The 16,047-nt window shown below is 45.5% G+C and overlaps 1 protein-coding gene across 1 annotated transcript in view; it reads left to right on the top strand.

Moving 5' to 3' along the window:
- Nucleotides 1-4,568: 4,568 nt before the first annotated feature.
- The window catches only part of LOC131883996 (uncharacterized), a gene marked incomplete at its 3' end in the record, with an annotated part of 19,698 nt that continues 8,219 nt past the window's right edge, over nt 4,569-16,047 (top strand). Inside the window, 2 exon segments of the mRNA XM_059231614.1 lie at nt 4,569-4,704; nt 9,890-9,971. Of these exon segments, the coding sequence (XP_059087597.1) occupies nt 4,600-4,704; nt 9,890-9,971 (187 nt within the window).

Below are 16,047 nucleotides of genomic sequence, written 5' to 3'. Positions count from 1 at the left end.
TATTTGTGTGTCAGTGACACATAAAAAAATATATAAAAAAATGTCACATTCGAATTCAAGATGAGTAAGGAATAACAATTGGCTGAGTTAGTTATAGGCCCTCCTTTGAAAGTTTGACGTGTCGTCAATAAAGGAAAAGTAGTATACAACCGACAATAAGAACAAATATGAGCCCAATGGCGATGTCATAGACCCATCCCGGGGTAACCGAAGGAGTCTGGGGAAGACGCAAATCATGGACCACCTGAGGCTGTAAGAGCTTGATGGTAGACACAGAACTGTTCAAATCATGAGAGAGTTCACTCAGCGAAATAGTGGGAGATAAAAAGTGTAGCATGGTCTCATGCATCATTACATGTTCGCTCTTGAAAATTTCGAGAGAGTGATTTTTCCCAGTGCACTGAGGCTGAATGTTAACGATCTTCAACCCCTTGAAACTCAGGGAGTCGAATTCTTCATTTTCACAGACAATTTTGAAGGGGAGTAACTCAGGATGAAAAACAGCAAAAGACGTGGAGGAGACGCGCCAAGATTGAGGGATTGAACTGCTGAGGGTGATTGCACATGTCTGGAGTACCCAATCTCGTCTCTCAGAGAAGAGAGCCCACAAACACGAAGGATGATGCGGTGTCCTTGTGATGGGGAGATCTTGGCAGAGCAGATACTGGCCATTGTTGGAGCAGGAAGAAAGATGGGTAGAAGAGATGATGGTATGGAGTGATCGGCCTTGGTTGACAAGCAGCAAATCGTCAGTACCGCCGATCTGATGCCAAGAACCATTGATGAGGAGAGGAAAGTCCAGAAGGCGGTGAGCAGAGAAGTGGTGCTGAATGCGAGAAGAAGGTAGATGTACCACAATCCGGAGGAGGAGGTCGCGAGAGACAGCAAAGCTGGCGGGTGATTTGAAGACGTCCAGCTCGCTGGGCACAACAAGCATGAGATTTTTCTTGTGTGCCTGCGCAGCAAGCTGGTTTAACTTGCTGGATAAAACATTCTCCTTGACCAAAGAGGGGGAAAGACGGTTCTCCACAAGAAGAGTTTCCAGGCCATTAAAGAGTGTAGAAAGCTGCCTGGCCTGGAGAGCAAAGGTTGAAGAAACGTCGGAGGCGACATGTTCTGTGTGGTAGGCCTTAACACGAGCAGACGACTCTTGTTGAAGACCACGAGCCACGTTTTGGATGTCGAGGTAATTGAGGCTAAAACGGTGCTCATGTTCACGAACTACTGACAGCAGATATTTCTGATTTGCGAGCAGTTTGGCGTCGGTTTGGGACGAATGGTATTGATCTCCAAAAACGAACCCAGCCACTCCAGTAGCAAGGGAAGCTAGGAGGGCACCGACGAAGCGCTTATGGTGATGCTCGCCATGAAGAAAATCGATGAATGACTGCCAAGATGACCGGTCAGAAGTACAGAGAGACTTGAGAAGTTGATGTGGCTTGACCTTGTTCGATGTTGAGGTCATCTGTGAAGCAGTGGTGAGTTGGCATGTAAGATCAACATGCTCCAAGATAGAGGTTAGATTGACCTCGAAAAGCAGATCAATAACGGGGAGGTGAGAATGGTGAGGCCGCTTGGATCCGAAAAGGAAGCAGACATCCCCCCAGGGGAAGAAAGAAGATGAGGAAGAATGGAAGAAGCATCATTTCGGTTTAGAGTGAGGTTTGCGCTCAAGAGGAATGTTGGGCAGGGGTTGATCTGAGACCGGACCTCTTGAACGGGTAGGGCCAAAGGAGACGATCTAAGAGACTAACTCTTTTGGATGGAGAACTCTCCTTATTCAAATTGGTGGAAGGTTCCGAAGTGTGGTTTAAATAATGAGGCGGTTCAATCTTTCTCAGACTGGTTTATTCAGAGGTCACTTTCAGAGTCGATCGTATTGGGGAAATCAGGTTATGGTAAGAGAGTTTGGATCAATGGTAGGCATTGATATTGTAACTATGGTAGAGTCGAAATCAAGCTATGGAGCATGTAGGAGGATAGGTGGAACAGGTTTGATGACATCATACCATGCCCCCTTTTTGAAGATAAGGGTTTTTCTCCCCCTCTTGTCCAACCCTGTTTCGTGCGATCATTCTTCCCTTTTGTCCAAATCGTTGAATGTGTACGGAACAGCAGATACGATTCTGGTACTGTGATGCTGGTTCCTTAGCGCCTTGTTTGAAGGAACAAAGGATGCGAACTCTTTCGCTGGCAGCTACCGGAGGTGAAAACTCTTTGATTAGTGCATTCTTGAAGGTCTCCCAAGTGAGAAGTGTGGGGGCTCGCACTGGTAGAAGTCATCTGCGGGGGTGCCTGGAACAAGGCAAAGAATCGCCTGCTGAAGCAAGACCCCGTCGGTCCACCGTGCGGCACCTTTGACGTGCTCGCAACGGTCGATCCATTTTCGGACTTCCCATATTTCTGTTCTTGTTCCATTCTCCGACTTGTACTCTGTGTCTTTAGAATGACCAGAGTATTTCGGAATTGAAACTTCTGTCTTGGCAATTGCCCCCGTAGTTGTTAGAGCTGCAGTAGCCATGACTCGCAGATCAGCACTTGCACTATCAGATTCTTCGGTAACAGGGTCGAGAGCGTTAGGCACACGAACGCGGGCCCCACGATCACGGGCCTCATGATCCAGCTGCTCACGAGAAGGTGAGTCCCCAACACCACTGTCACGTTTCGTTGACTTTTTAGGAACAGGAGGGTTCATCTAAGTCAAATGACAAACACTTGAAAGCGAGCTAAGTCTTGAAAAACACGAGAAATTGAGCTTTCTCAGACGCTGCCACCAAATAGTGTGTTATGGACAGAGCTCGGTTTTATACTGACTATATTCTCAGAGAAAGCGGGTGCGCATGAGTGCAGATCATAACATATGACATAAAGAACAAGCGCGCATGAAGGTGACACAATAACTTTACAAACTCATTGGAGCTAAATGCAAAAAGAAGTGCTCAAACTGGGGTCAACTCTTGGTTGACGCGCTACTTTTCCCTAGTTAATTTGCATTTGATTGCAATTATAATAATGGTCGTCTAGTTCCAACAATAACCGGTTTGCTCGACTGCGCCAAAATGTTTCTAAAACCCCTACTCTAAGATCTAGAACTAAACAAGTGAGAGTAACTAAATAATTCTTTGAGAGCGAAGTGTGTTGGATTGGTCTGACCTTTATTTGACGATGGAAAGTGGTTTTGGATTTGGCCCTCCAGTAGTATGGTCCAAGATCCGAATTGATTGGATTCTCCTGACGTGTGAAAACCAATCGAAGGGTGTGAACTTAATCAACTATGCCTAAGATGATCGAGTCCCAATATACACTCTAATCAATTTATCCACCAAAAACTACGTGTTTCTAGGCTTCATAAGTTAAGAAGACTAAGGTGTCTTTCACAAGCTCTTTATTTTCGAATATAAAAATGCAACTAACTTGTTTTACTCATTATTGGGGCTCATTTCTTCATTTTAATCTTTTCACGAGGATTCTTCACTCTCGCCCTCTCTTCTGACGAGTTCCCATCACACCCTACAGCTCGGTCTGCCAATTAGAACTCGTTGGTAGACCAAATATTATCTTAAAATTGAAAGGTAATAAATAGATGAACGATTATTACCTTTCACTTTAATAATACTTGGGATTACATTCCCTCTAGCGGTTTTAAAAGCACGGGGAAAACCAAACCAAAAAAGAAAAAGAAATTGACAAATGACGAGTAGTCCACTATTGCTGATCAAAACGAACCTCCGTGAGAATAAGTGACTATTGTTACGTTGATCAACTATGCACGGGAAGCGCAGGCCATATCTTGCCAAAAACAAAGTCTGGACATATGAGGGCACTTTCTGAAATCAGGACATCATGGGGCACAATTTCATTGTAGGTGACGAGTCCCGTGGCTGCTAAAAAAAATTAAGTTGAAATTTGAGTCGATGTTTTTGAAAAAATTATTTAGCAAAGCCATGCCCAAATCTTAAAACTTAACAATTATTTCGTTCTTGATGGTGATGACACAAAAATGGCCCAAAATTGTCCTTCCCAGAACAGGTAATTTCACGTCTGGCAGTGCTGTGGGCTAATAACAATGAGTCTAAATTGAATGAACAAACAAAGGAGGATTTCTGAGTGAGCAAGAGAAAGTAGCTAGTGAAGAATTGAAAACAAACAACTATTGGCATCATTAGTTTCCTGAATCATTCAAGCACCGATTGATTTAAGTGACTCGACCCGAGAGAGCCACTGCAACACAAACAGACTCCGAATGCAGATTTTGTTGATTTTAAAAGTGGTATTTAGAGTGGGTAAGTGCTGGATGACTGTGTTAGACCGGTTGGGAAACAAGTACTCGACCATCAAGAACGAAATAGGTGTTCAATTTTAAGGTTTGGGTATGGCTTTGCTAAATGAAATTATCAAAAACATCGACTCAAATTTAACTTATTTTTCTATGAACAGCCACAGAACTCGTCACCTACAATGGAATTTTGCCCCATGATGTCCTGATTTCAAAAAGTGCCCTCATATGTCCCGACATTTTTTTGGCAATATATGGCCTGGGCTTCCCGTATATGGTCTGCTCGCAACAATTACTTAACGTAACAACTGTCACTTATTCTCATGGAGGTTGACAGTTTCAATCTGTTCCAGTCAGCAAAAGTGCACTACTCATCATTAGTCATTTCATCTGCAAAACCAACAGATTTTGAAGATCTCTCCCTTCAAGTACGTATAAATTGCGCCTTATTTTATGGACGTAATAAAAAGACAACTAAAACTGCCGATTGCAATCGAAATCAAAATTAGAATGGAGTCCATGCAAAGAGGGAGAAAGAGAGACATTGATTGCTCAGTTGTCTTTTGTAATAATGAATTTTGATGCTTCTGTGGCTGGTTCTATCAAAATCTTATTTATAATTAGTGCCCCGGGTCACATAATGTCCGGAAACGAAATAGCGTTTAAGGCAAGGCAAGAACAACCCAAATCTCTGATTGCTTCAAGGGTTTCAAGTTCTTTCCAGGTTTTGAAAAGTAGGTGCTGAACGCGCACTCTTTGGTTGATCTTGAGCACTGAAAGGGGTTCTGTCCTGCGTTTGCGGTTAGCTTTGGTGGATTTTTGGGCTCGTTTTCTCAAAAGAGGAGCAACTCCTGAAGGAACGAGTAAATAAACGTTTGAATATGGATAAAACCTCGTGTAGACGTGTGATTCAAGACTCTCTAAAGTGGTGACCCCGAGAACGCTAAAACCGCATCCTATACCCGCCATGCCTGCGTGTCAACCCCTGGCCACGCCTAAGAGAGCACAGGATCTTATTGTGACCCCTTCTCTGGCTGGCACAAGATACGCTGTCTTGAAGGAGAGGCTACTCTCGTCGTTTACCTTGTCCTCTTTCCAAAGAGGACAGCGCCTTTTGCGCACGGCCGGGAGACCAGACACCATCTGCTCTACTGGAAGAAATGCGTGGTCATCTTGGGAGTCAGGAAGCTCGTTTCATATTCAAAACCGTATTCATGGAATATATGCCTGAAGACATGCGACCGCACCTCATTCCCATTTTGGATTCGTCATCACCCCGTGATTATGCATTGTTTGATGAGAAGTTGGTTTCTTCCCTGCAACCAGTGGTCAACGTGATTAGCCACACGGCAATCATCGGTGCCAATAAATTTGGTCTTAAAGGATCCCAACTCAAAGGCAAACTTTGTCGTTTTCATAAGCAATGGGGAGAAAAAGTCCACCCTTGTGAGTGTCCTTGCTCTTTCGGGAAAACGGAATTTTGGCAAGTCTCATAATATTGTCCAGGCAAAAGAAGAATTTGGCCATCCGTAACCAATGTTGGTGGTCGTCTGTTATTTATAACTAATGAAATAAACAATAATTTTCATTTGGTTGATTCTGATGCTCAAGTCAGCATCCTACCCGTTCCTAATTCAATCAGTTCCACCTCCAAAGGTGGTGCCCTTGTGGTCAAACAGATCAACGGCCACAGCCTCCATTGGAAAAGAGGCGGATTCCGGGAGCAAAGGCTCAGCCTCCTGTGAGGGAAGAGCCGCCACAGTGTCTGGGCAGGACGCCACCCTGTTCAGGATGCCACTCCTCAGAGTTGGCCAAACGAAAATTTTTGTGGGAAGTTCACAAGTCTTGTTTACACCCGAATAAGACGTGTGCAGGAGCAATGATTGTTGGGTGGGCGGAGCAAGGCACCAGCCAAATGCCGTTCATCCATAGCTCACTGTAGACGCCTGCATAGATGAAGAGGCTGCTGGGCAAGTTTCCCCAGCCTTGAGGGCGCGCTCCAGGGATCAGTACTCCTCGTCAGCAATGAAGGGCGCCTGTTGGTGGCGCACAAAGCGAGCTCCTTGTCCATGGATGTCGAGGGGCCAAAGACAGGATACCTGCTCTAGGCGTCCGCGATCAAGTGTCTTTTGCCGGGCATCCATGCAACAGAACTTGAATTGTGCAATGTTCTCTCGCAACCGTTGTAGCCTGGGGTTGTTGATGGAGGCAAAGTAGGGCTTAAACACGCCCAGGAGAGAGCAGTAGTCCGTGGTGATGGTGAACCCTGGGTGGCCTCTGAGGAAGAAGCCACACTTCTACACTGCCCACCACACTGCAGTGAGCTCAAGCTTGACCACAGCATAGTTCTTTTGGGCAGGAAAGAGAGTGCAGCTACCACACTGAATAAGATAAGGCCGGCCATCCTTTTCCCTCTGGATGAGGGTGTACCCCAGCCCGTACAGATTTGAGGCATCTGTCATCAAATTAGTGGCAAGAGACGGGTCAAACGGCTTGACCACGTGATTGACTCCTCTTTGTGATCAACCAACCAGAGCCACGCAGACTTGCCCAACTTTGCCCATGCGACATCCAAGATGAGGAAGCTACTGAAGGCCAAGAACGAAGCAAGCTGGTTGGCTAGACCCAAGAAAGAGTCCAGACCAGTAATGTTGGAGGGTGTGGGGAATTTGCCGATGGCCTCCACCTTGGCATTGTTGGGCGTGATGCTGGCATTTGAGACAATGAATCCCGCAAAGGGGACACGTTCTCGATCTCGAGCTAGGTGAGACTCTAAGTGATGCCCTTGGCAAAGCAGATGGTGAAGACAATCTGCAGGCAGATGAGGAGCTTGTCATAGGAGGTTGCCTGTAGTAGCATGTCGTCTACGATCTGTGACATCCACCCCTTCTTGATGCACTCATCCATTGCCAAGCCCGTACTAAATGTGAAAACGTCCCGGCATCCCTTCCACCCATGGGCGGCACCAGAGGGCGTTACTTGCCGTCGGGGAGGAGGAAGGTGCACAATTTGCTTGCCTCCTCCGACAGCGGCATCTGGCAATACCCGTGAACGGCGTCAAGCTTCGCAAAGACAAGGCCTTTCGTCCGAGGAGATTTGGCGCATCAGGTCCGGCACAGAACTGAAGGGGTGGACTGGGCTGGTCGTGGCGTTATTCAGGCGCTGATAGTTGATAGCGAGGAGTGCTTTGCCGTTATGTTTCGCTATAAAGTGCGTGGGAAACCCCCAGAAGGTAGGCCAGTCTCCCTCACCATTACCCTGGACTGAGATTAGCCTTGAGGCCGGATCTCGGATATGTTCCTCACGGAAATGGAGCCGTTTGGGCCACAATGTGGTTTGGGGAATCTGTTTGATCATCTTAGAGTAGCAATGGCTCGCCACTCCAAGGCAAATGTGAAGCCAAGGAAGAGCGCATACTTGGAGGAGTGATATGAGCAGGTCCTTGTGCTTAAGAAGGATGAACTCACATTGAATGGAATCGAAGTTCTTGAACTTGGCATTAGGGGTAGAAGAGAACTGTTGGAAATTTCTCCTTAGGGAACCCAACGTCCGCTCCTCATAAATCGTTCTTGAAGTACGGATTTGAAACAGCTCTGTGATTCTTTGCAGAAGACAATCGGAAATTGTGCCCCATCTATAGGAGATGTCTCTTCCACAACATCAAATCACTTAGAGAATGCCCTATTGGTTATGGTTAGTGCCTCTTTGAAGCCGGACACCACGGAAACTGATCTTTGGATACCACAAACAAACTTTTGAGTCACATTACCACTGACATCCCCCACAATTTTGACTCGCTTGAGAGCTTTGAGGGGAACAATGTTTTCACTTTTCGTCGCAAAGTTTTTGAACGTATGATCAAGGGGCGCATGACGTGAGGGTCTTCTTCTGGTGTCCAAGGTCAAGGGTAGATTTTGACTCTTTTTATCCATAAGTGACTCTGTTGCCAATAACTTCAAGGCACGTTGGGAATGCATTTCGTATTTCCTCGAGGAGGTCGGAACCTGGCCATGGCAGGATACTCCTTTGCAGGTAGATCCGGTAGAATACGGGCAAAGTCCAGTTTTCAAAGTTGAGTGGTTTCTGTGAGCAATTGCTCCTTAGGTAAGCCATAATCTTCCGCAGAGTAATCTTGCACGAGGTAATTGCGCACCAATCTCTCAAACTTTGCACTGGTGATAAGGAGCAAGCTTTTGTCTAAGCAAACTAAACAAAGACCAGCCCGTTTTCTATTGTGTCCGTCCATCATTCATTACTTTCATCTACAAATTGATCTAAACTTGGTTAGCACAACAGAAACGTGGTTTCGTATTTGGTTACTAGTTAGGCAGGAGTGTCAGTGTCTCTATGAAAAAAATATTTGGCCATAACACATACCTGACTCCCGAACACAATTTCCCCACATACAAGGAATGTGAACTTCACCGATTGATTATTAGTTCCGTCTTTGTAGAACTGAAGCTAACCTGATGAACAATCTGGACGAGGTCGGCCGTCAAGCATGCCCATCTATAGGTCATCAGTTTCAACTTCAATTCTGGACGCTTTCCCATACTTTTTAAAGCGTTTGATCCACTCACCTAGTTCAAGTGGGGACGATAGATGACGTCATCGTGAACGGCTTTAGCTCGCCCACGAACTTGAAGACGGGGCCGTGAGGTGTCGCTGGCGAAGTGGCGGCGCGGGCGGAGTTGTTGGCGCGATTCGCAAGTAGGATGCCGACCTGGACGATCTCCTTGTCGACTTGCCTGAGGTCGGCCTCCATCTTGGCGGTTTGCGCCACGAACCTGGCAGAGGCGGCCACGTCTGGGGTGTCGCCGGGAGGGATCCCGTCCCTGGGGTCTTCACCAATGTGTTCCTGTACTTTTCATCGTACTGCACCCTGGCGTCTTCCAACTCTCTGAATTTCTTCTCCGAGAAGTCAAGGCTGGCTGATGGAATGTAGGCCTCTTGTATGAACGTCAGGCAGGTACGTAGGCCGCTTTTTGACGCGGCGACGGACCGGGACACTGCCATCGCGGTATCGTAGTTTCGGGTCTATTGGACGAGGAAGAACGATGTGGGCGTGGCTGTGGGGCGTCGAGGGGTTTGGAGCTGGCGGATACGTTGCGTTGTTGTTCGTGGTGGGCAGGGGAGGGGTGGAAGTCCGAACTAGCCCGTCATGGCTGGTGAGGCTCAGTGGAGAGGCGGAGAGACGGGAAATGAGGGTCACAGTTGTACAAGGATAATTAAAAAAGAATCAATTTGTTTTCTTCTTTTGGATGACGAAAAACAGTATTGACGTCACAATGGAAAAGTCGTGGGAAATATGAATCATGAGTACTATGCAATTTTCCTGCTCTTTTTCAAGTGGAGAGACCTCTTTAACATTTATGGTAGGGCATATCAGTCGACTTGTCGACAGCCGATTTCTGGGTGAGCTTGTTTACCATCGAGTTATAAAAAAGGCCTTACCATCTGAAAAACGTGATAAGCCGCGACTAAGGGAAGCATCGGCATGTTTTGCTTTTAAGCATGTCGGTGATTATTTTTCGATTTTGAGACATTTTGAGAGCCCTATTGATTAGGTATCGGCCAGAATCCATTATATACTGTTATCTTGTCTCTTTGCAGCCTCCAAAGATGATCAATCCTATTATGGTCATCCTATTTCTACTCTGTGTCTTCAATGTTCAATCACATCTTTTTAACCAAGGTATGAAAATCAACTTAGGAATTACGAGAATGCAGTTACAAGCCTCTTCATAAAAAAAGGGGTACGCATATCACTGACTTATAAAGAACATATTTTACATGTAGATTGAAGATGACAAGATTCTTAACCAAAAGTTAGGTAATATAGGTAATCATGCATCCTTTTGTAATATGTTCTTTGTATACCGGGACATCTATGCTTTTCAAAATAATTTCCACCTTTACACCCAATGTGTGATGAGCTCTCCATGATAAATCAGGAAGGCACTTCGATCCTAGATTTATATTTGAATACATATACTTGTTCATCTTTTCATATATTACATGGCGTAGACGTGATTACAGAACCATGCGCTCCATCACAATGACACCGATTCATTGATACTCCCTAAGCACACCCGCTTTGTGCCGAATTAATTAAAAGGCACGTCGTCCTCGGCCACTGCTATACACACGTTCAGTGACATCGCCATAATGGGTCTCCAGGAGCAAATCAACCACCGCAAGGCGCAGATTGTGAAAAAGCTGGAACTAATCCGGGAACTCAATAAACCAGATTCCGATGCGGATTGCCTCTGCGCCTCTTGGGTGGGGCTGAGGCCAAAGGAGACGAAATCTTAGGCATGCATGACGAGCTAACGGCGGAGAAAGACCTGGAATTGGAAGTGAAAACGGTTTAGGGGCGAAGTCCAATCACATGACGAATACATTGCGAAAATAGGTGAAGTTGCACACCTCTTGATAGCGCAAACGGTCTCGGTGCTTAATGAGGTACCAGCTTCAGAAAATAGCCAACCGCAGTTCAAGCCTGTCTTAGATTTGAAGCCTTTCATTTTATTTGAGGGAGTAGAATCATGCCAGATGCGTATTTTGATTGAAAAGTTTTGTTTATATTATAACTCCTTCCACGTCAAAGTTTTGGATCTGAAAGGATAAAAATTCATATCTTAGAATTCTTGCAAAGTGATCTTTGCACCGTCGTCCATGATTATATTAACAACGCTACATCAATGGAGACATGCTATTTGGCCTTGAGCAACATTCTTTGCATTTGAAACCTTTGTTCACAAGACTGTTGGCGTTGTTCCACTTGAAAAAGAACAGCCATTCGTTTAGGGACTTCATGGCGGATTTACACCGTCCAGCAAAGGAAGCAGAGTCGTCCTCAATCATTCCTACTCAACTATTAATCTTCTTGCCGTTGGCGGGATGCCGAGATTATGATCCTTTCTTTTCCCAAGCGGAGGGAGCTTGATGATCTCAACCTGAAAGAATTGGCACAATGGGGGTCCTTAAATGAAAACTTGCTGAAGGACACTAACGATGAGCCCAACAATGACAATACAATCTGCAGAGGAGATATTGGCGGCAATTGCATCCACTTGTGGAGGATGTGGTCATCCCCATCCATGCTTACTTTGTCCTTCTCAGGATTAACCATGTTTCGCGTACATCAAGGTGGGCCGTATCAAGCAACTCTGCCGTCGGCGTAGCCCATCACATAGCCTGTTACTCAGGATCGGGAGCGTAAATGAAGACGTCAAGATTCACAGGCCATCAGGTATGAAGGTGAGAACAACAGATTGTTTATCATTCTGTAACTAACTTCAGGAATTGGTATTTGGTATTTTTTCGCACTTTTTCGTAACATGGGCTTATTGGCGCCCCTGATCGTTCTCGAGGGACCGTTGTTCACTATCATGCAAGGACAACTCTAGCAAAGGGTGTTTTACTGGTTTTACTACACTATCACTGGTATGAATCAATTTTGGGATTCCGATATTTGCCAACCAACCTCTCTTGATCAGCGTTCGTCGAACTCCACCATTTCTGGTGGTGATGGTCGGTCTCTTATTTTGGTTGGTGTTGGGTGATTACGAATAATAAGTTTGGAGGACATTGGTCAATCGTTCGGATTGCTAATAATATTGGTCTTTTCCCCACCACGTATTTGCCATTTCAACATTCTCGTTTCTACATTCCGTGGCGCAGTCGGTAACCCACGATACTGGTGAAGAAGTTAACCGACATGCAATAATGATACTTCGTGGTGATACTTCGGGGTGATACTTCATGTTGATACTTCGTTGTGATATCGTTATTGGTTGGGGCCATTTTCTTCGGTCGATATTCTGGGTTATTCCTACACTCCCGGTCGTGGTTTTGGTAACTTTGGATGGTTTTCTGTGGATTCATTGTCGTTTGTCCCTTCTGCAAGATCTTCTACTCCTGTGGTTCGTTGATGATTCCAAGTGATTTTCGCTGGATTAGTACAAATTTAACGTGGTGTCTCATTTCTTCCGATTGGTCCTTGTACAACATGTCCAACCGAGATACTCTTTTGGCTCTCAAGGCCTCACGCAAAGGATTGAAGGGTCTCATAACTAGATCTAAACATGTTGCTCTGGATTCCATTGCCACTTACGTTGAGGGAGAAGATCCTTTCTACGTTGAGAATAAACTTCAATCGTGGGAGAAGAATTTGCAGAAATATCGGGAAGCCGAGGCTACAATAGTGTGTCATTCTGCGGCAGACGGCAATGATATGGATTCGGATTTGGAAACTCATGAGGATGCCTTTGACAAAGCGAATTTAAAAGTTAGAGGTTTTCGTCAGGATTTCGATCGCGCTTCAGATTTGCCTTGTGTTGGGACCCCCAATTCTGTTCAAAATCCATCCTCGAGTTCAGGTCTCCCCACTTTAAATATCAAGAGGCCGGCTGTTTTGGCAAAAGATACGAATTTAAGGACTTTCGTCCAATGGCGACCGTTGTGGGATAACTATGCCACATTAATAGCTTTGGAGAAACGCTATTAAGCAACCCGAGTTTCATTATTGTGGGAATGCTACAGTCCTGGCTTTATGCAAACAATTCATCATTCTCTGAGTATTAAACCCAATACAGGCCGAGCAGTGGATGAGATCCCTCAGATCATCTAAGAAGCTTGCGAAGTGTTCATTTGGATATGCGCGATTTGCTCCGAGTTCATCAACGTGACGGCCAAGATTACACGAGTCTTTGCAACGTCATTAAGGATCTGGCCGAATTTGCTGATCTTGCTCATATAACGGAGGACAAATTGTTAATTGCTTTGCTCCTCCAGGCTATGACGAGTGAATCAGACAAGGCAACAATTATGGAAAGTAACCCCAAGACTTTTGAAGACGCACGTCACCATATTCTCGAAATTGAAACTTCTCGTGATGGGGCCAAAGACATGAGTTCATCAGGAATTTCGATCAAGCCATTATTGCACCAGTTGGTGATGTACCCGCCGTGTGGTGCCATCCCATTGTACCAATCCCCAAGGGCAATGGAGATGTGAGGCTTTGTGTGGACCTCAATCGTCTGAATTCTGAAGTGAAGCAAAGTGTTCATCCAACTAAGACTCCTGCGGAGGCAATTACAGGTTTCACCCCCAAGCAAAAATACTTCGCCAAACTTTATTTGCTCAAGGGATATTGGCAGATGCCCTTGGCTGAGGAATCATTTAACAACATTTTTGACCCCGTTTGGGAAATTTAAATTTATCAGATCCCCAATGGGCTTCGTCTCGACTGGTGATTCATTTCTTACCGTGGGGATGTCGCCATGTCGGGATTGGACCTTCAAAAAGTTGTAGACGATATGGCTTGCGGATCTCAAACCCTGCCGGATCTCGTCCGAAAGGTCAGTGATATACTGGCGCGATGTATTTTATATGGACTTACGGTTAACGCATAGGAGTATTTTGGCGGCCACCTCAATAAGTTTTGTTGGATATCACATCTCCGAGGGAAGCATTGAAATGGGACCCTCCAAAGTGGCAGCTATACAAGATTTCGCTGTTCCCGCCACTCTCACCGACCTTCAATCATTTCTGGGTTTGGTAAATCAATTGGGAAAATTCTTGCATCTCTCACCTCGCCGTTTCGTGATCTCTTGAAGGCTAAGAATCATTTCTTGCGGCTCCCCGACCATACTGCAATGTTTCAGCAGGTTAAATGCGCCCTGATCTCGCCACCTGTTTTAACCATGTTTGATCCGTCTTTGGAGAGTGTTCTACTGACTGATACATCGAGGCTTGGTCTCGGATTTGCCCTCATTCAATTGAAAGGTGAGGAACCCAAACTTATTCAATGTGGGTCCCGGTACCTAAAAGATTGTGAAAGCCGATATGCAATGGTGGAATTGGAGGCGCTGGCCATTTATTGGGCCATACAAAAATGCCATCTTCATCTTACCGGAAGTGCTTTTTGAGTGGTTACCGACCATAAACCATTGGTACCAATTTTCAATCGCCAATCATTGGCAGAAGTCGAAAATCCGAGAGTGTTAAACTACCGAACACGTCTCATGGGATACAGCTTTGAAATTAATTGGAAATTAATCAGCATTCCATCCCGGAAGCTCTTTCCCGTGCCCTTGTTTCCAACCCTAAATTCAATTCTGTTGATGAGGAGGATCCCAATGAATCTTCAAATCTGGTGATAGCCTCGTTGCGTTCGGAACATACAGGTTTGATTTTGGACGACATCATCAAATTTGCAGTTGCAGATGAGGCTTATGGTGGGCTGAAGTTGGCTATCTTGAATCATTCTGTTCAGGCTACGAAACCCGGATATGTCTCTCTTTTCAAGAAGATTTCCTCAGAACTCTCCGTTGAAGATGAACTTGTGATTCGTGGAAAACAAATCGTTATTCCACCATCTGGAGTGAAGGAGATCCTTAAAAATCTTCATGCCAGCCACCAAGGTGTGGAAAAACATGAAGCAACGAGCCAGACAGATAGTCTATTGGCCCGGATTCTCATCTGAAATCGCCAACACTGTGGCAGCTTGTCCCCAATGTATGTTTTTCCGCCCCTCTCACCAGCCTGAACCACTCGTGCAAGATTCCCTTCCAACTCGTCCGCTTCAAGTCGCAAGTGCGGATCTGTTCTCTTATGGTTGGCATGAATATCTCGTATACAGCGACAGACTTTGGTTATCCGTTAGTTGTTAAGTACGGCACCTCGCCAGCCTCGTCGACTTTGATGAGCAACTTTTCCTGAATCTTCTCCATTTTTGGAGTTCCGAACGTGCCTCATACGGACAATGGACCTCAATTCGCTTCCAACATGTTCACTCAGTTTTTGGTGAGGTGGGGAGTAACCTGGAAATCATTGTCCCCATACTATCCTCAGATTAACGGCCACGCCGAGGTCATGGTCAAGTCCATAAAGTACATTTTGGCCAAGACAGGGGGAGATATTCATTCTGAACACTTTGCCGAAGCCCTTTTGGAATTTCGCAATACCCCATTAAACGATGGGTTATCGCCCACTCAACGGGGCTTTGGCCGTCCTTTGCGTTCTTGGATTCCCACACTTGAGTCTGTTTTACAGAGCCCACCGGCTGATGACGTGAAGGAGGCCCAATTGAAACTTCAAGCGGTGGATAAATCCAGAAAACAACTCCACGATCGGTCTGCCCGCCCTTTAGATCCCTTATTTGTCGGACAGACTGTTGTCGTTTAGGATCCCCAAACCCGTCGCTGGGAGAAAGAGGCCAAGATCCTGAAATCATTTGAGCGCCGGTATTTGCTTCTTTTGCCGAACGGAAACGAATCTTGGAGAAATAGGAAATTTCTTCGGTGCTTTCCAAATGGTTCAGATCTCACTAAGGCTCAAGATGAAAATCATCATTCAACCCATCAAGAAGACCTTCTCCCAAGACGTGGGACAAGAAGTCGAAGGCAACCGAAGCGTCTTCATTATTTTTGATTGCAATATGCAATGTTACATTGTTTTCGATTGTCTAGTCATTGCATATCTTGACAGGGGGAGTTGGACTGATTATGAATAATAGGTTTAGAGGACATTGTTCAATCGTTCCGATAACAAATACCGGTCTTATCCCCTCCACGTATTTCGCCACATCAACATTCTCGTTTCTACATTCTGCCATGCTACATGTTCACCGAATCCTCCAAATTACTTGGTATATATTTTACCATCGACCTACATTCATTCCGGTGTGTACTTGTATTGCATGCACATGCGTATATGTAGCAGTCCGGCTCTCTCTTTCTCTATTACTCTCTCTCTCTCTCTCT

Source organism: Tigriopus californicus, chromosome 7 (genome assembly GCF_007210705.1).
Source record: "Tigriopus californicus strain San Diego chromosome 7, Tcal_SD_v2.1, whole genome shotgun sequence".
Lineage (NCBI taxonomy): Eukaryota > Metazoa > Arthropoda > Copepoda > Harpacticoida > Harpacticidae > Tigriopus > Tigriopus californicus.
This window is presented reverse-complemented; position numbering and strand designations above follow the sequence as displayed.